This window comes from Podarcis raffonei, chromosome 6, assembly GCF_027172205.1.
Source record: "Podarcis raffonei isolate rPodRaf1 chromosome 6, rPodRaf1.pri, whole genome shotgun sequence".
Lineage (NCBI taxonomy): Eukaryota > Metazoa > Chordata > Lepidosauria > Squamata > Lacertidae > Podarcis > Podarcis raffonei.
The window spans coordinates 39,278,276-39,298,544 of record NC_070607.1 but is presented as its reverse complement, the minus strand read 5'-3'; the positions used below and the strand labels follow the sequence as shown (position 1 = coordinate 39,298,544).

The 20,269-nt window shown below is 43.0% G+C and overlaps 1 protein-coding gene across 10 annotated transcripts in view; it reads right to left on the bottom strand.

Annotated features, from left to right (window-relative positions):
• The window catches only part of DOCK7 (dedicator of cytokinesis 7), a 108,192-nt gene that overhangs the window by 5,577 nt on the left and 82,346 nt on the right, over positions 1-20,269 (bottom strand). For 3 of the 10 annotated variants that reach the window (XM_053392198.1, XM_053392204.1, XM_053392205.1), the window contains 12 exons: positions 18,943-19,039; positions 18,223-18,240; positions 15,387-15,483; positions 15,027-15,161; positions 14,611-14,763; positions 13,769-13,927; positions 12,894-12,994; positions 12,611-12,803; positions 11,891-12,034; positions 10,595-10,726; positions 8,817-8,831; positions 831-956 (listed from right to left, as the gene is read on the bottom strand). In XM_053392198.1, coding sequence (XP_053248173.1) covers positions 831-956; positions 8,817-8,831; positions 10,595-10,726; positions 11,891-12,034; positions 12,611-12,803; positions 12,894-12,994; positions 13,769-13,927; positions 14,611-14,763; positions 15,027-15,161; positions 15,387-15,483; positions 18,223-18,240; positions 18,943-19,039 — 1,370 coding nt within the window. Of the gene's footprint in view, positions 1-830; positions 966-8,816; positions 8,832-10,594; positions 10,727-11,890; positions 12,035-12,610; positions 12,804-12,893; positions 12,995-13,768; positions 13,928-14,610; positions 14,764-15,026; positions 15,162-15,386; positions 15,484-18,222; positions 18,241-18,942; positions 19,040-20,269 lie in introns of all 10 variants that reach the window. The other 7 variants (XM_053392201.1, XM_053392206.1, XM_053392207.1 and 4 more) reach the window with 4 other exon arrangements.

The following is a 20,269-nucleotide window of genomic DNA, read 5'->3' as shown; positions in this document are numbered from 1 at the left end:
TTGCACGAAGCAAAAGGTGAAGCAGCCGTCTGTGGGTGCATGAGGCTCATTCACATCTCAGCTTATTAAGCCAAGGTATGGTTGTCTGAATGCAACCTCATGGCTCAGAACTGGGCTAATCTTGGTACAAGATAAAGCTGAGCCTACGTTTACCTTGTGGAGGTTTAAAAAGTAAAGTAAACAGGGCTCCTATCTTTGATTACTCTTTGTGAACGATTGGAAATTACTTGGCCTGAAGGGTCCCTTTCACCCATGCACTGAGCCACAATCCTATTCATGGCTGTTTTGCATATCTGAATGCTACAGCTTATGTGGACAGGACCACAGGTCAGGTGAACACAGGTTTTTGTTTTGTTTTTTGTAGGGGGAGGGAGTCAAGTAATCCCTGAACTTGACTCTTTTTACAATTACAATTATTTATTACTTATACCCCACCCATCCAACTGGGTTGCCCCAGCCACTCTGGGCAGTCCTCCAACACAATGAGACACCAAACATAAAAAGCTTCCTGATAAAGGGCTGCCTTCATAAAGTTGTGTAATTATTTACTTATTTGACATCTGACGGGAAGGTCACTACCAAGAAGGCCCTCTGCCTGGTTCCCTGTAACCTCAATTCTCACAATGAGGGAACCGCCAGAAGGCCCTCGGAGCTGGACTTCAGGGTCTGGGCTGAACAATGGGGGTGGAGATGCTCCTTCAGGTATACAGGGCCGAGGGCTTTAAAGGTCAGCACCAACACTTTGAATTGCATTTGGAAACTTACTGGGAGCTCCCTGAAAGCCCATGGAACTACAGGATTGTATTTTAGACTTGCCGAGACCACCTCACCTCTAACCGATGAGAAATTTCAGCCAATTTTGTTATGGCCGGTTCCTTGTAAACAAACTCTTGTTCATCGAGGTCTCCAAATTTAGTCCCATAAAAACCAACACGGAAGTATGTACCAAACATCCGCTTACCATCCTAGGTGCAGAAAGACGAATAGCATTTCAATACAAAAGCCCCTTCACATCTTTTCATTGCTTTTAACACTCCCTTTGAACACAATGCCATGCAGGAACAAACAAACCAACAAGTAGGACTAAAGAGAATTGTAAACCAGTTACAGCAAAAAAAGGGGGGCACACTAAAATTTAAACCATACACTTACGAGATTTATGGGAAAGCTAGCCTCAATCATGCAATGGGATAAAAATCAGTAGCTCGGCATAAGAACGGGACCACTTTAGCTAGCCTAATAGGTTTAGAAAGCAATGCTGGCAATAGTCAAGAAAGCAACCTTACAGAAAGGAACACTGTCGTGGCTATTTGCTTTCTTGACACTGGTGGAGCAGCACAGATTTACCACTGGTTAGGTTGGTGTCACTCTGAGTTTGGACCAAGCCAAATTTCCAACACCTTGCGGGTTCGGATCACTCAAGAATCATTAGGGATTCTTGCTGGACTTCACAGTTTACTTGCATGCTTCCGTTCTCTGGGACTGTGGCCTAAAATATGGCATGGACTATGTCATCACCAGAGCAGAATGCTGAAATAGTAAATGTGGGGAATAATTGGTGTTATCTAATTTGCTCTTTGCAGCTCATCATTTAAGAAAATGGGAATAAAATGGGTTTAAGGGGCGGAGACAGTGCTTGGTTGGAATAACTTTCCCCCGCATTTGGTGTGTGGGCTGTGAGAGACTGCACAGTGGTATAGCATTATATTGTCACCACATCATGCTCTCTCGTGGTTTCTTCTATATGTGACGGCATCAGTGTGATTAGTGCGATGGAAACTAGACTACCGTATGTTTCATTGTGTTCTCTAATAGAGATGAAAGCAGGATCAGGCGGCAACCACTAAACTTTCCTGTAGCCACAGTCCATGAGAACATACTGCGCATGCTGCCGTAAAATGTCAGTGCCACTGGGATCTCTTGTTTTTCCAATGGTACAATTTGCAGAACAAACACTGGAAAGGAGACCTGGTATCGCATCTCCATGCAATTGTATGGAGCACTCTGTCAATTCACAAATTTTCGAATGCCAATCCATCCTTTCTGCTAGGAAAGCCTCTCAGGTTCCTCTCCCACTTTTGTTTCGGGAGTCTTTGAGATGCAGAGTCGTGTGTCAACTCTCCACCTATTCACACTCCCTCTTTAGTAGGGGAAGTGACTTCGCAGCGATTCAAAGCAGACAAGTTGTTTTGAGCACATAATTTCTGGGGTGAACCATAGTGCTAAACTGCATTCTTCTGGCATATACAGATTCTCCTGTATTAAGATTCCAAGCAGCTGCTTCCATTTGGCTCAGTGGTAAACTGAGCCGTCTTAACACACCCAACACTTGTGGCAATAAAACTGGGAGGTGGTGCACACTTATGTGGAAGGCAAAAATGTAAACTGAAAGATAAGAGAGCAGCAAATTGTTTGAAATGGAAGCCACCAAATCTGCAGTTTCTTTCCACCAAGTCACAACTGAAAGAATTCACACTGCATGCACATAGTCACAAATATAAGCTGAGAAAAGTACTCCAAATGTTCACCTTTACTCTCATGGCACAGTTATGCTGCAGCACTCAGAATTATATAAAAAAAGGAGCAATGTGATGCACTAGCTGTTGAACTTTGCATCCCACCCTATCCTTGGTGTCTCTGGGCCAGTAACACGTTTCAAAAGATGCTTAACAGGAAAAAAGAAGAGGATTAAAATAGATAAACAAAGCCTCCCTCACTAGCTTCCAATTCTAGCTTGAACAGAAAGGATGGACAGCGATTCGGGATAATGCTCTGGGGCCTGGGCCCGGGGGAAACGTCATCCAGGGAGAGCGTGCAAGAAGAAATTGTCCACCTATGTTAACGGTCAGGATGGGCACACAAAATAGAAACGAAAGCTCTAAGACATACAAGGATAAGACTCTTTAGGGCCTCGTAAGTCATAATCTGCGTCTCTAATTGTTACTGAAATATCAAAATGTTGGTGTAGGTCTGGGAGCAACAGCAACCCATTCCTATCAAGTAGCAGTAATCCTCATCGTCATCATTCCCAGGTGACGAAGAATCCCCAGGTCTCAGGTAGCATGCATTATTACTACAGTCAAACTTGGAGAGCACAAAGACATTTCTTGTGGTTGTTAGTTTGCAACCTGAGAAAAAAGTGCACCTTCTCTAAATAGAGTTATCAAGAACAGTGGAAGCCTGAACGGCTTAGTTGCCGAACAAACCGGCTCCCGAACGCTGCAAACCCAGAAGTAAGTGTTTTGGTTTGCAAATGTTTGACACATCTTCAACTTGAATGCAGGAAGCTCCTGCAGCCAACTGGAACCTGCGCCTTGGTTTTTGAATGGTTTCAGGAGTCGAACAGGCTCCTGGAACAGATTAAGTTCGAGAACGAAGGTACCACTGTACTCTTGGGTCCACCAGTCCAGCAAAAGTCTGCAGACTTTATTTATTTATTATGTATGGCATTTATATGCCACTTTTCCCTCCAAGGAGCTCCAGGCTAAAAGGCAGAGAATGGCCCAGAGTCACCCAGTGAGCTTCATGGCCAAGTGGGGATTTGAACCCTGGTCTTCCAGGTACTAGGCTGACACTTTAACCACTACACCTCATTGGCTTTAGGAAGCCAAAATTATTAACAGAAGATATTTCTGACCCTCCCAGATCATAGGGCCTACCAATCAACTCAGTCTTTTCTGGATTCAGTTTCAAACACCTTCTCCACATCCCTCCCTATATCATGGACAGACACTGCCAAACCAGAATTTTAGGACCCAGGTTGATTAGAGAGAGAAATAAATAATGCCATCAGGACACTCCATTTTCATGATGTTGCCCCATACATCCAGCAGAATAGGATGACAGAGTAAAATGCTACTGGACCTTATAGGAAAGGTCCTGAGAAGATGAGGAGTCACCACCCCTTACCATTCTCTGACTGCCTAGCCTGGACTACTGAAGAGCAGTCCTGCGAACACCTGCCTACTCTTGCAATAACACCAGCCTCTCATGTGACATTCTTCTTCAATGACAGGTAATCTGCTGTGGCCATAAACAAAGATTCTGATAGTTAACTAGATTGGTCAACACCGAAGACAGAAACTGGAGCAGGCCCATGAACTGCCCAAGGGAGGTGGAAACAGCTAACAGACTACTTACACAGCCCTAAGGAAAAAGTACAAGTTGCAGAATGGGCAGGAAGTCAGTCTTGGGAAGACTACAGATTAAGTTCCCCCGTCTTGGAATAGTAGCACAGACAACTTCAGTCTGTGTTAATCCCAACTGGCCTATATAAAAACAAGGTTGACTCAAGTAAGCTACCAGAGTGGACGTCCCTCAGCATATCCTCTGTACCAGTGGACGGTATCAAGTGTTCCATGAAAATTGAAAAGGACCCTCAAATACATTTCAACCACTCTGATGTCATCTCTAAATTAAGCGCCTGGGTTGCATTTAAGCCTATATTCATAATTATATGTGTATCCTACAACTGTGGAACACTCTTCTCTCTCTCTGAACACTTTTACCTTATGTCTTTCATCCACATAAATGCACTTACTGTTATTCTCAATGACAATCCAAAGCATTAGAAGTCACTCAGAGCCACTGTGTACATGATGTTTCTCGGAAAGTGATATTGCTTCCATTTGCGGGGGGAAAGGCATGTACACTGACCGCCATTGGCAGAAAACACACATACTTAGCTTGGCACATGCAGGGGGAATCACAGCTGTTTCTGAACACACACAACATGTGGCAAAATAGACAACACGTGCATAATTCACTTATGAATTATGTGCATCATAAGAACCTTGTAGGAAAGTGTAAAGTATGCAACGTTCCGTAAAAGCGACAATGAACTTGATAAAAAGGACTGAAGGACAACAGGTAATTTTATGGCTGACAGTGCTTGTCCACACATGAGCAGGCACCTTCTAAATCTCTGCAACTCTCTCTAAGCTTTAGAGAACCCAACTTGCTCTCCTGGAGGCTCCCCCTCCACATACACCACAAACTTTAGGGTTCTCCTTGATTTTTGTAGTAGGAAAGGTAAGCTGTTTGGCTTAGGCAGCATTGTCTGCTAATTGCTCTAACTTCCATTAATAATCTTGGAAACATCATGTAATGGAAACTTATGTAATGAATCAAAAGTACTATTATGACAGGAGTTTCAAATAAATAGGCATCATTCTAAGCTTTAACAATGGTCACCTAAGACAAATTAGGAGGTGGTGTTTATAACGAAGGTTCTTTCCATTTAGCTTCCATTAATTTGTGGGGAGGGAATGGGAGGGGTGTTGATGGATCAATGCCTAGGAAGATTTTGGGGAAATGTCAACCCAGAGCATGCTGGAATGTGTGCAACACAAGAACCAAAGCACGAAGTTCCATTAACAACAGGCAAAAGATGGGGACATCAATAACATCATATGTGATCATGTTATTGTTCCAAGTGTGTTCTGAATTCATGAAGGGTCTATAATTTTGCCCAAAGGTTTTCGCAGAAATCAAAACCCTTGCTTTCAAGCAAACAAAACAAATTAAAACTCCATGGTCTTTGTTTCTGAGAGGTGCTAAAATGCAGTTATGAGAAAGGAAGTTATTATAAAGCATTTAAATCTATTATTTTGAGAAAAAATAATAGCTCCTTGGTAGGCAAAGAGAATGAAGGTGAACACTGTAGAGTCATTACAGAACTGGCAGAGCAGGTATAACAGCCGTCATGACTTATGAAGGGTTCATAATATGTTGTTATGCATGGTAAATATCTGTTGGGTACAAAGTTTTAAGAGGCTCCTTCTGCACATGAACCAAAACCTTTGCCAACTGGATTTACTTAGCCAAAAACAACAAAAATTGTCGCCGAATTTGGCCCTGCTGTTATCCACAGGGAAGTGCAAATATGCCCAAGGCCGTCTGATCAGAGTCAATAATGCCACATTTTTCATTGCAGTGAAATAGCTAACCCAGCATTTGAATTCGTAACATCAGAGTTGAAGAAGCCAAAAGGCCTACTTAAGTTCAACCCCCTTTCCATGAGGAAAAACCACTCCTCCACGAACATTTAACTTTAGGAGTTAGCTGGGAAGTTTTTTCCGTACAAACCTAATTAGGATTGATTTGTGTGGCGTTTCATAAACCCCTGAGCTGGCATAAGTCATTGGTAAAATGAAATTATTGGGGGATGCCATGGGAGTTTAAAAAAAAAAAATCACCAACAACTTAGTAGGAACTTACCACAACAGACAATAGTAAAAGTGGGGAGGAGGATCAGCAACCAGGGCAATAGAGGAGAAAACAGAAAGTATTTTGATTAGGGAAAATCCAAAACAAATAAGCAGCATTTGGCAGCAAATAAACAAAACAAAAAAAGTATTTTAAAAACTGGAACTGGGTAAATAACATGCAATGGGTATTAAAAGGCCACACAGAAGGAAAATGTCCAGCAAGAGGAAAGTTCAAGTGCAAAGCAGTGGACAAGAACATAAACCATGGGTGTGTTTTACCATGCAATAGAACATTACTGAATAATGTTAAAATTGTAACTGATGACAGGATATACTTCAGGGGTCGATTTAGCATCACACACATTGATCAGAAAAGATGCTCGCAGGCTGTCATCCCATTAATGGAACAGCCACGAACTGCCTTTTGCTGTGGTTTTGTGCCAATTTTAACACCACCAGGAAAACCCTTCGGGGGGAGGTGAATCATGGTGCAGTTGACGGAAGCAACCAAACTGTATGGGTGCCACTTCAAGCAAGCGCTTGAGCTAAATGGAGAGTCTGTGTGACATGAACTTTGCCTTTCGGTTAAAGTGGGCATTGTAAAAGGCTGCACGTGCTTGGGCCAGCTCCCAGGTGGTACAAAAATGTACACCGGCTCCAAAACTGATTTTGGGTCCCCAAGCCTCTCGTTGCGGATGGCGGGTCATGGAATTAGCACTCTTGATATTACATGCCTTGAGGATGTTTTGACTTGTCTGTAATTGCTCTTCTGAACCAAAGCTCTAAACAAGAGAGCCGGACTCTTATCTGACAGAGCAACATAGTCAGAGAAAATCAGAAGCAGAAATCAGAACTTGTACAGCTTTTGGGGAGGTGGAATCCAAAAACTATTCACATATTTACTAACAACAACAAGAGAATGCAAAACACACATATTTCAGCTACCAAATTCTTAAAATTCCTTACAAAATTGGTCTGCGTTGGTGTATATAAAAGATATGTATTTGGAGACACTTCTATTGTTTTTAAATGAGGATGGAGGTTTGATTGGTACATTTTAGACACAACTGTAAGGAAATTAGAAGTACTCGAGTCCCACTGAAATCAGAAGGGCTTACATACTTAAGTGCCCTGTACCACCAATTATTTCAACGGGAATCTGATTTTGGATGAGTTCACACTGAGCTTTATGCCATGGTTAACATAAGCCGGGGTTTCTAAACAAAAAGCACACCATGGCTTATTAGCATAATTTGCTTGTGGTTAATAAACCATGATTAAGCTGCTGGGCGGGGTTCAGGCGAAAAAATTAAACCATGATTTATTAAACCATGTCTTAGTGTTATGTGCAAACCATGCCACTCTCAAGAATGTGCCTGCCCTGCGACAAAAAATGAAGGTGTCCGCGTTCAAACTTATCTATTTATAGTCTTGGACATTTGTTGCAGTATTTTCCATTATAACTATTTCCCGACAGATAGCCATCTTAGGCCGTTGCAGCAAAAAGAACCAAGAATCTTGAGATGTCTGAAAAATGTGCAAGTCTTTAAGGGGCACGATCATCTAAAAGGCAGTTGGGCGGGAAATTTGCTCAGTATGATGGGCCACATTAGAACCATATCAGTAACTTCCAAACAGCTAATCAAATAACACAAAAGGGGTCTTTCTGCTTTTTGTCAAAGTCTGGGCACTAACCACAAATCTCAAAGGCAGAATTCTAAGGTTTCGGGAGGTAGTGCACAGTCCAGGAAGCAAGGGAACTGTACAACCTCTAAGTTTGCTTCATGAAGCTTAGGAAATCTTTTCAGCAAAACAAAGGCTGAGGCAGAGTCCCTATTTCATATAATTCTCTGTAAACCCTCCCCCAGTCCATGGGATGATGAAACTGGCATTCTTATACAAGCCAGGGCAAGGTTGGTGGATTGTATCTCCCATAAGATCTTCAAGGATTACTTTCATGGTTTGGGTCCAGACATACATCAGAATCAGCTGTATTAGGTCACTGAACTGCTGCAAAGGAATTTGAATTTTGTACATCTCAGAATCAAAACAAAGGACTCTATCTTGGCACCCAGTTGAAGCCCATGACCTAATTCTTAAGAGATTTGAGAGTTGGGACTAAACTCAAGTTCATTTCACTCTTGCTAAGAGCTTAATGTAGCAGAAGAGTATTAATACTACAGTTATACATTAGGATATGAGTGAACGTCTTTCTAACGGAAAACAGTTTTTTGCATTCAAGATCTTTGAGCATTAGAACTTAAATCGACCCCTGTGTTGGGGGGGTGAAAATATGGTAGGAAGAAATGGTATTCTGTGTCAATATTGATGAGAAATGGAATACAAAAATAACAAACTAGTGATGGTAAAAAGTGGCTCATTCACCAAAGAACCTCATTAGTGTCATAATACAAATGCATTCATGCACTACCTAAATTGTCTAAAATGACCACAACAGTTTTACTGATATTTCTTTGGTTAATTAATTCAGGTCAATAGCAGACAGCAACAGAAATACCCACAGCTAGCACATGTGGGCAAAGCATTGGCAGGAGTCATCATCAGACCAATCTATTAGTGTTCTTTACTAACTAAAACATTACCTACCTCCCAGCCAGTACTCTGTGTAATAAAAAGTAAAACAAAAAAACAAAAAACAAAAAGGTATGTCACAGGAACAAGACCAGCTCCTTTTCAAAGGCCAAAACACAACCATCAACAATAAGATGCTATCCACTTGAAATGGCTTAGCTGCCACACGTTTAAATTAGCCTTTCGTTTCATAGTCCAGAATAAATATTAAGTATGAAGAAGCTCCATTATTGGGTACTGGAAACTGAACGTAAATGCAAATCCTCTGGCAATCGGAAATTATTATATTGCATTCACCATTCCAGCCTGAAGTTCAGCCACTGAAACCCAGGTTAGTCCTGCTGGAGGGATTCAGTTTTTGCGCTGAACAGCATGCTGTGGAACACAATTGCAGTTCCCAAGTAATGAATGGCAATGCTCATTTTGTGTCATTGTTGTTTATATCCATAAAGCAAAATGCAAACTATTCTTCATTTGTGCTTGAGCTCCAATTAAAAATAATCATATGGCACAACCAGTTGTCCAAACAGTATCTCCCTGCTAAATTCAGGAAGTAAAAATGTAACCAAAATGGAAAATAATAGTCTCAATCTAGCAGAGCCTCTGGAGGCCCTGCACAGATGCAAATGCCCTCATTTATCAGTATATGGCCAACAGCTGGCTGCAATTTTGTGCCCAGGCACCCACTGTTCAGCTTCAAATCCTGGTTTCAAATGCTTAAGGGGGCATGCTTAACATTAGCTTTCATGTTAATTAACCATGGTTAAATTCAGCTGGCGTTAGCCTGAACTGCCTGGGAATGTGCCTTAAGTTTTGCTTAGAGTCTAATCTGATCCCAGCTGCTGTGGTGCCAACTTGCCCTTGTTTTGGCCGCCACATACCATAGAAAATTTAGCTGTTGCATTCATCAACACGGAAGAAGCAGGACTGCATTGAGTCACATGCTCTTCTCTTGGTATCCACGTGTGCTGCATGAATGTCTGTAGAGAGGGGTCCTTTGTCTCTATTGCTATACATGCGAGAACCCCGTCCCACCCCAACATTCATGCTGTAGATGCCGACAACATGGCAGGGCACAGACTGGAGTGTGTGAGATGGGAGAGGGCTGCTTGCAGCAGCCTCACTTCTTCTTCCCTTGTTGATGAACATGGGAGCTTTAATGCCTCCACTGGGCTCTTCTCTTGGCTCATGGAGCCATCTTTCAATGACACTTCCAGCCCACTTCTCCACACCCAAAAGTAGGGTCATTCATCACTACGCAGCCTCTACAATGCAGGTCATGGTTTGCACAAGCAGAGAGATGTTGCAGCAGCAAAAAAGAGATACCTGCCAAATAGGTAGCTCAAAATGCAAAAGAGTAAAATTAAATCCCCAGGCTGTCCAGCTATGTATAGCTTTGGGCTGCAATATTATACCTGCTTACTTACAGCTAAGTAACTAATGGGAGTAAACAGGATTACAGTATGAAAACACCTTAACTACACTTTCACATGTTGTGAAGTCAGTCTCTAGCCTGGAAAACACAAGCAAGGAATGAATTTGCAGTACACTACATTAGAGTAACCTGACTTAGGTGAATGGCTCTGGAAAAATTAGGACTTATCTGATTGCTCTCTTTGCCTAGTTTTGCTGATTTTTTACACTTTGCAATATTGTCCACAAGGTCTCCATATTTTGAATGCTTTGATGACCTGGAAAACAACTGCCATTGAGGTTTCAATGTAACTTGAAGGGGAAATGACACAAATACTTTTAAGGATCTCCACACTACAAGCAAGAGCCTAAGTCATTACCTGATGAACTATTTTGGTGAATGCTTCCTGGAGTTTACCGTGAATTGTGGCAAGCTTCTTGGCATCTCTGTTAGCTTCATGAATTGGAATGAGGATTTTGTAAACCTCGTTGACTGCTTCATACATGCCAGCCTACAAAACAGTGTCCATGTCAGGCAGTTTTATCGATCCATCAAAAAAACAGACATGCAACAGCCTGAGTACAATATGTTATTATAATGCTTATATTACAATAATGAAATTAAAACACTTGCTTGGGATTATTTGGTTACTGAGATGGAACAAGTAATACATGGTATAAGTATCAGTCGTGTGTTAGACCTGTGCAAATGTACATTTTGCCAAAAGTTTGCAAGACTCCATGCATCAAAGGCCAATTTAAACTAGATGAATACTGATTTAAGACTCCCAGCTCATGTGCTGGTCCATGTGTGAAGGAAGCAGCTAACAGCTTATGTAGCAGCTGTGCTGGGATGCCAGCATGTTTGCTTCAGCCCATGGAATGAGAGCCTTTTTAAAGATTATATAAAACTGTGTTCCAATCCACAGACAGAAGCTTCCTAACACTACACGGTCAAGGCCAACCTTGATGACACAGAAATTTGAGGAACTGCAGTGCTGAACAAGGTTTCATAGCAACTTCTGAATGCACATTCCAGTTGGATCCTGGTTTAGCACAGAATGTTGGAGAACCAGCTTAGCCATGATCCCAACGGCACAAAGTATGTGGGCTGGTTCACAAGCAACTTGAGTCAGTGCTGCTGCCACTTAAACGACTGAATTCAGTGCAGCTAAGCAGCTGAAATGCAAATACTGAAGCTTCTATACTTTGCATTGTGCATTTGAGTTGCGCCCAGTGTTTATTTACATGCAGAACAGGGGTGGGGAACTATTTTCTGGCCTGCATTAACACCTGGAAATTCCCCATTCCAGCTGTGAGTGTGGCCAGAGGCAAAAGTGGGCGAAACAACTGATGTGATTCTCACCTGTGTATGCTAGCCTGTATTCAAACCAGAGGTTTCTATGTCCACATCCCTCCCTCTCTCTCCATTCAAACAAACAAGAGGCTTTATCGAAGCTCAAGAACACTTGAGAAGGATGCTGAGCAGAGCAGGTGAGAGGTGGGGTCCAGGGGGGGGGCCATGACATGAGAAAGGGCGTGGCCTGGGGATAATCCAGAGGCCTGCATTTGGCCCTCAGGCCTGTGGTTCCCCACCCCAATGCAGGGCACTGATCGTATATACTATGAAACCATAAGGGAATACTGTACTAAATACATGTATTAAACTCTTCTACCATGGAGAAAGAGGCTGCAGCTTGCTCCAGCAATCCAACCAGACCTGCTTCAGTAAAATACTTTCCAGAGCATATTCCTTCTTCATCTGGCGATACGACATCATCAGAAACTGCAGATTCTTCCAGGACGTTCGAGGAGATGTTCTGAGGAAATATATAACGTTTACTTTCAGCAGTTACAGTTCCAGAGAAACTGAAAAAACAACTATTTAAAATTCATTCATCACCAGGTTCAGGCAATGCTCTGCTGCAAAGTCTGAAACCAAAGTAGCTTCCATTCTGCCGAAGTCCTACTCTAATGGAACATAGTAACATGTAATTAAACTTTAGTTTTTTCTTTTTGCTCTGCAGAATGTTAATTTGAAATATAGGTTTACCCACAAGGTGTTATTTTTCGGGGGGAAAGCCACTGTACCAAAGACCTATCCTCTTTGAGAAGAAACATGAAACCAAACTACTTTAGGAATTATTGGGCAAGTAAATAAGTATGGCAAATTCCTTTGTGCATGGCTGAAATTAATAACAGAAAGAGCTTTTAGCTAATGTGCCTCCAATGTATTGTACCAGCAGCCAAAGTGGAGCAATGCAATTCTATCACATGAATTTTTGGAAAATGTTCTTTTAATATAAACAACGCTATGTTTTCTGGGGGGCTTACATCATTGCTTTGTGGGAAGGCAAGAAGCCCAGCTGTGCAGTTTTGTAAACAAAGAGCATTACCTGAAATGTAACGCATCCTACAGGGAGATATTTCCGATCCTCAAGCATGCTCAAGTATTCAGCAACGAGTCCTGCAGAGTGGACCAAACATTGTGCAGATTCTGCGTGATTGCTTCTCTCTGAGTGTTTCCCAGCCATGTTCTGTAGCCAGGTGAGTCGTAGGTCTGGGGAATTCTGGTATCCCTTGGCAATTCTAGTTTTCAAAAACCCAGGAGAGTCACATCAGTGTACGTTTACTTACTCAAATTTTCTTAAGACAGCAGAATATCCAGTAAAACTGTACCTGTACATCAAGTCCACCAGCATCTCTGGGTCTTCTTGGTGCTCCTTCATCTTAACTGTATCAGACAGGATCATATGGAGGTTGAACACAAGATCTTGGACCTGAAATGGGAGGGAAAGTCTCTGAAACAAATATTCTGTGCAAAACAAGGATTTGTTGGTTACTTCGAATTTGTCTGACAGGAATTCAATTGCGAAAATCGCTTGCCATTGTTTATTTTTAAAAAACGAATCCTGCCAGGGAGACATCATGTTCCCCTCCAGTATTTCTAATTTTGCATTCATCGCCAGTCAATATTTGTTAATTCTATGTTCATTCATTCATTCATTCATTCATCCAGCAAAGTTGGACTGAATTATTTGAGTGGATGAGCAGTTTCTTAGAAATGTCAAGTCAGACTTCATTTTTTGCTGTTGTTCATTTCACCATTTAATCTGTCTGGTTTAGAACCTTAACACAATTATCTATTGTTATTTTATTTTGTGTGAGACATTTTTAGACCAACTTCCATCAGATTGGATTTCAGAGTGATGCAGAGTACAACACAAATACAAAAGAAACCCTCACCACACAAAAAAAAACCATACTAGGGATATCCAATCTGATGCCCCACAGATGTTGCTGGACTTCAACTCCCATCAGCCCCAGTCAGCACATCCATTGGTCAAGGATTATGGGACCTGAAGCCCCCCCTCCCCCAAATCTGATTACATTTTCATGTATCACTCCATGTTCACATTCAGGTTTTGCATCATCAGAAATTCCAATATGGATCAACATCCTATTGAGTCTAAAAGCAAGTAAGCTGAAAATTGTGGGTCTTAAGGAAATAAAATAACCCATACTTATCTATGTCAAGTACTATTCCTCCTAACCTGATCAGGGAACGTTGTTTCCCTTAGTTCCAGGTCCTCTTCAGCATAGGTCAAAATGGTTTTCAGAGAACGTCTCAGAAACTCCTCATTAAAATTCTGAGATGTTCCTACTAAAGATGAGAGTGACATGGTCACCTGCATTTTCACTCTGGCAAAGTTCTGAAACAAACAAACAAACAAAAAATTGTTACTGCACCAATAACGTCAGGTGACAACACCAGCTTAATAGGCATCGCAGTCCCAAACCAAAAAGTACAGCAAACATGTTTGATTCTCCTGAAGGGGTCTAGTCAGAACTCCATCCATCCATATGATTAATTTATAGCTGAGTTGTTTAACTCCAGATTAAAGTGTTCTCCTTTAAAGATGACACAAGCCTTTTGGTCCGTGTGTGACTATTCCCATTTAAAATATATGACCCTCAAAACATCAGTGCTCCTCACTTGTCCTCTCTTGCACCAGTTTGGATAGGCACTGCACCTCATGCTTGCAGAAACACTATACCAGGGGTGGGTATCTTCAGGCCTGAGGCCTCAGTGCGGCCCTCCAGCCCTCTCTATTTGGTCCTCTATACTTCCCCCCCCCCACTGGCCCTGCATCACCCTCTTTGTATTTTGGCTTGGATGGAATGTGTCCTTGTGTCTGGATGGAGGACAGAAAGGGATGAGCAAGTGTGTGCAAAAGCTACCCTACTGTACAAATCTAAAATTTAGATTTGTTGCTCCACCCACTTTTCCCTCTTGCCCTGCCCGCCACTGGCATACGGCCCTCAAAACACTGCCCAGAAGAAAATGTGGCCCTTTGGCTGCAAAAGGGCTTTCCCACCCCAGTGCTATACTTACATTCCCAATCTCAAAGTTCTGCCTCATGAGGAGGTACAGGGAGGCGCTGGCATGCGAGCGTATGGTGCCGATGCTACTGCTACAGTGGCGCAGGAGTCGGAGGCATAAGTCTGCACACTGCTCCGTCTCCTCTTCAAAGAGCAGTTCTGGGAACTAGAAGGACAGCGCGAGAGACAAGCATTCAGCAGTCGTGGCTGCACCCCAAACACCAACACAATGTTAAATTAATCGCACCACAATCATTGTGGGCTCAACATGACCCAGTTGCACGCCTGCTCCCAGTAAAGGAGGCCATCATCAGCCGCAGTTTGCCGGCCACCACTGTGGAGGTCCAACACTTTCCAAATCAGAAAACAAGTTGAATACTGAAGTGAAATTCTAACTCCATGCTGCCCTCCCATCCTCAGGACACTCACCTTTGACACCAAGGCCCTCTGTGTAGCAAAGCAATGCTGCAGGTAAAGAGCGCTCTGGTTGCAAGCCATGCTGTGTAAAAGAACCTTCAGTACTCCGCCAAGAATGCTTTCCTTGGACTCGGTCACGGAGACCGTCTGTAACCAAAGACAATGGAAAAAAGAGAGGTGGGGAAGTCAGCTTTAGGGCTGTTGCAGACAGAAGTCACAGCAAATGGAAGCACTGTGAACATGTGCAATGGAGAGAGAATGGCCATTTCAGAATACACTTTCTACAGGGGGTATTGCTAGTCTTGCCTACTATCCGTTCTTCAGGCATTCAGAGCACCGGGAAGGTTGTAAAATGGCCTTTATCATCTTTACCTGGACTACTATCTCCAAAGTATCCAAAATGATCAGATTTGCTTCCGTTGCCAAGTTGCCATCGATAAGAGCCTCGTGTTCTATCTCAGCCCGTGATCTAAAAAAGCATTAAAAATAAATTTGGAGAAACGAGGAAAAGAAACTTTTTGTTGTAGCTGGAGAAATAAGATTGCTTATCAGATAATCACCATGCTCTAGCAGAACACTTTAGCAGCGGGAACCACCAAAAACAGGCTCAATACAAAAGCAGGGATGGGGAACCTCTGGCCCTCCAGATGTTATCAGACCAGCTCCTATCAGGGCCCAGGTAGTATGGCCAATGGTCAAGGGCCTCTGCCTGTGATCCTAGAGATCCACAGCCAATCAAAGCAGATATTACTGGGCTGGATGGACCAATGGCTTACATGATATAAGAACTTTAAGATGAAATAAAGCTAATAATGCTTGCAACAAAATGAGGAGCAGAATAATAAAAGAGAAAGAGAAAAAGGAAATCACATTAGCATGTTAGTGATAGGCTTGGGAGTACAGTGAGAGAAAAACAGCAGTGGGGGACCCATGGCACTCCCAATGTTGTTGGACTACAACTCCCATCATCCCGAACTGTTGGCCATAGTAGCTGGATCCGATGGGAGTTGGGATCCACTGACATACAAAGGACCACAGGTTCCCCATCACTTGCTTAAGGAGATGTTACTTAACAGCTGAGATTGTGTGTGTGTGTGTTTGTATTTTATAGGAATCTGATGAGAAGCTTGAAGATAAACTGAAACCACGGCACTGTTAAAAATTTTCAGTGGGATTGTTGCACTTGCTAAGTTTGTAGGAAATTATGGTCTCCCAAATCTTATCAAACCACTTCTATTCAGAAGGTTGCTTGGGTCCCTGCTGTGCTACCAGGCAAAAGCCTACTAAAACAGAGGAGACTTTCAACAGCATTTTGTGATGTGGAATGGGGCAGCTCTTCAAAGAAAAATAGCCCACTGGATGGACAAACTGAGACAAGGTCTCAGGAAGCCCTCTTCTCTCGAAAAACCAAGAGATTTTTCTTCCATGAAAAATATGTGCACTATCACTGATCTATGGCTCTTCCTGAAGTAGTTCTTTGAATCCTAACTTAACACGATTTGTATATATCCTCCCTTTCATAAAGTTATGGGGTCTTTTCCTGCTAATGGTGCCCACCGTTTCCTCATGAAAGCCAAAGGATTAAAATTACAAAGTGTGCTGCAGAAACACAGTTTGGTAAGGGAAACTAGGGCTACACTGAAGAAAATGAGTATCTTCATCTTTACATCAGTGAAGACAGCATGGCACTTTATGATGTGAACACATGGTGGCGCTAAGAGAATAAATTTCTGGCGAACATTACTAGGTAGTAGGTACCAGTGGAAATGTCTATGTGATGTATGAAACGTCCTGCTGATGTCCTGCTTCCCACCATACATGCTTCCCAAAAGCCGGCAATGATCTGTCATAAATGGTAGCAGAACATGCTACTGTATGCACCAATCTGGAGCAGACAATAAGCACTGCTAGCAACGGACCAACCAACATCATTTTTACTGGCGCGGTGGGAGGTGGGGGGCACATTGTTGGAAAAGTGGAATTTAGTCCTAATTATTCCACTTGACTTCCATTGAAGTATGTGTTGGAAGCTGGCCAGAGTGGCTGGGGCAACCCAGCCAAATGGGCAGGGAATGATAATAAACTAATAATAATAATAATAATAATAATAATAATTCAATTGGTCAATACTAGCTGCCTGCTAAAAATCCTAGTAGGAGCATCAAGCTCCTCCTTCCCTCTAGGGGTGTGTGTGTGTGCGCGCACGCAAGGGCAACTTCTATTGCAGTCCTTACATGAAGAGAAAGCTTCTGTAGAGCCTGGAGATGGCAGGGCTTGTACCTGGGACCTTACTACATGCAAAGCATATGCACTACCACTGAGTCACGCCTTTCCCACATTTTGCCACATTTATTTCTGAGCCAGACAGAGCCTTCGGCAGAAAAGGAGAAAGCTGTCCAGGAGCCCAAAACACGATGCATCAGCAGGCTGGACTGAGATCTTGCACAAGGATGAACATCTCCAGCGCTAAATCTGTTTTAAGAGCACTGTCCATACACTCACATTGTGCTAGGCAAAACTGAATTGTACAGAAGGCAGTGAATGCCCTGGTCTTGCAGGTGCTGCAAAGGCTTTGAAAAGGAGAGTGCTCTAGAATTCTTAAAAGGAGATCTACAGATCTCTAGTTTATTCCTGCCTCCAGCTTATACGCCATGTGACCTTTTTGCATTTCGGCTGCTGGACCCTTTAACCAAACACCTCCAGAACTTTTACCGGGATCAAATTAAGACTACATCAAAAAGATGTAATGTTAATTAGACTGTCAGGGAACTGCAATTTTCACACCAAAGTTCAGGCGTGCCCAGCGCTATGCGGGGGGGAAGGGACATCCTGTAGCAGCATACACACACACCCTCACACTTCACAGCCAGGTCATGTTGCAAAAAACAAACAAACAAACAAACAAACAAACCCACAGACCTTCTGCAAAGCACCTCAGTCAAACAAAACCTGCACTCAGAGCCTTATTAGAAGACAAAAAGCATGCCAAGCAAAGCTGCAACCGTAAGTCCTACACCTAACCAACACCCCACCCCAACCATTTCAAACCCCAGCAGGCACTCGTACAACAAAAGGAACCACTGAAGTCACAGGCAGGCAGGCATACAAAGCTGCTGCCAAGCGCCAAAAGCCAGAATTGCAATAGCAAAAGTACCGACGCACAACAGGGGGAAAAATTAAACACAGCAGTACACCAGAGCTACAGTACCTGGCTGGTTTGTGGCTTCTAAAAGCACAGCACATGTGGGAAAAATAATCAAAGTGATAGATTAGGATAGGAGAGGAGTCAGCTTGGAGAACTCCAGAATGCTCTAATGGAGTAAGTGACCGATGGCACACATGCAATTACACCTAGTTACTCTTGGCTGCAACTTAAAGCATCCTATAGCCGTCTTATCAGTGCATTGGTCATCTTCCCTTACAGCACAATCCTATACAAGTCTAGTCAGGAGCAAGTCCCATTGAGTTTAATGACACTTACTACCAGGGAAGTGGGTGTAGGATTGCAACCTCCTTTTCTTTTAAATAAACAACACACGTGTGTGATAGCACTATTCTTATGAGGTTAGTCCTATCTCAGTTCAGGTCCAGACCTGCTCATACTGTGAGGAGCAAGGCAGTCCCTATCTTGGCCAACTGGCCATTTCAACGTTAAAATGTTTGGGTACCAGGCAGAGGGCCTTCTCGGTAGTGGCGCCAGCCCTGTAGAACGTCCTCCCACCAGATGTCAAAGAGAAAAATAACTACCAAACTTTTAGAAGACATCTGAAGGCAGCCCTGTTTAGGGAAGCTTTTAATGTTTAATAGGTTATTGTATTTTAGTGTTCTGTTGGAAGCCGCCCAGAGTGGCTGGGGAAACCCAGGCAGATGGGCGGGGTATAAATAATAAATTATTATTATATTATTATTTTGGGTAAGGTAGCATTACTTGTCAAGTTTTTCCGTGTTCTGTCGCCAGTGAGTCATATCCTTTCTCCATCTCAGGTTCTCTTGACTTCCAAAGGCACTCCCGGAAGGACTTCTTTCTGCCAAGCAAAGGTTTTAAAAAATTGCTTTTAACTTTTTTATCTTTGACTGCTGCGTTTGACGAATTAAATGAGGTATCACGACTACACCCTTCGCACACAATGAATGGTTAACCTCACATTAAATGATTATTGCACTTTAAAATTAATTATCATCAGTGTTGACTAATCCTTTCAATACAAAATGAACCAGCTTCCAAGCAAACGTGTGAGTAAATCAACACTATCTACCAAAACAGGAGAAGGAAACCTTTTTCAACTGGAGGGCCACATTCCTTCATAAACACCCTTCCCAGGGGCCACACACCAGGGGTGGACCAGGGGCCTGAGAAAAAAGGGAGCTGGACAACAGATGTAACATTTCCCTTTGTACATTAGGCTACATTTCAGTCACACGCACACAAAATGTGGAGGAGAGACACTGGTTTTACACATACACAATTCCATCCAAATGCAGTGGTACCTTAGGTTACATACGCTTCAGGTTACAGACTCCGCTAACCCAGAAATATTACCTCAGGTTAAGAACTTTGCTTTAGGATGAGAACAGAAATCGTGCTCCGGCAGTGCGGCAGCAGCAGGAGGCCCTATTAGCTAAAGTGGTGCTTCAGGTTAAGAATGGACCTCCGGAACGAATTAAGTACTTAACCCGAGGTACCACTGTAGTAAAAGGAACCATCAAAATGCAAGGACACACAAAGAAGTGCGGAGTACAGTCAGTGAGAGCCAGGGTCCTGAATGGGCATCACCTGGAGGAAGCCTTGAGGGCCAAATGTACAGGTTTGAAGAGCTATATTTGGCCCTCGAGTCAGAAGTTCCCCACTTTTGTACTATAATATGTCATTGGCACTATCAGAATAGTTTACTATTCATAAATTCAAGGCTAGTTCAGTATCAAGGAATGTCACATCGCTGACTCCAGAGGGCGCCACTGCAGAGGGCCCAGTACAACCAATGTTTCCCCTGCTCTGTCAGAGTAAAGAACTGCTGGCATGGGGCAGCTTTCATGAAAAGCGGACTGAATCACTGCTCCTATACAGGACTCAGTTGGAGGCTGACTGCTGCTGAAGCAACATCCAAGCTCTGCCTCTTTCTGGTATTCAGCCTGAGCCTGCACAAGGCAGATTTGCTTTGCTTGGCCTGCCTTGTCACTGCAGGGGTCAATGCTTGCAGGAGGACTGCAGCCGCTCTCCCTGTCCATCACACAGAGCCGCCTTAGCACAGTGCATG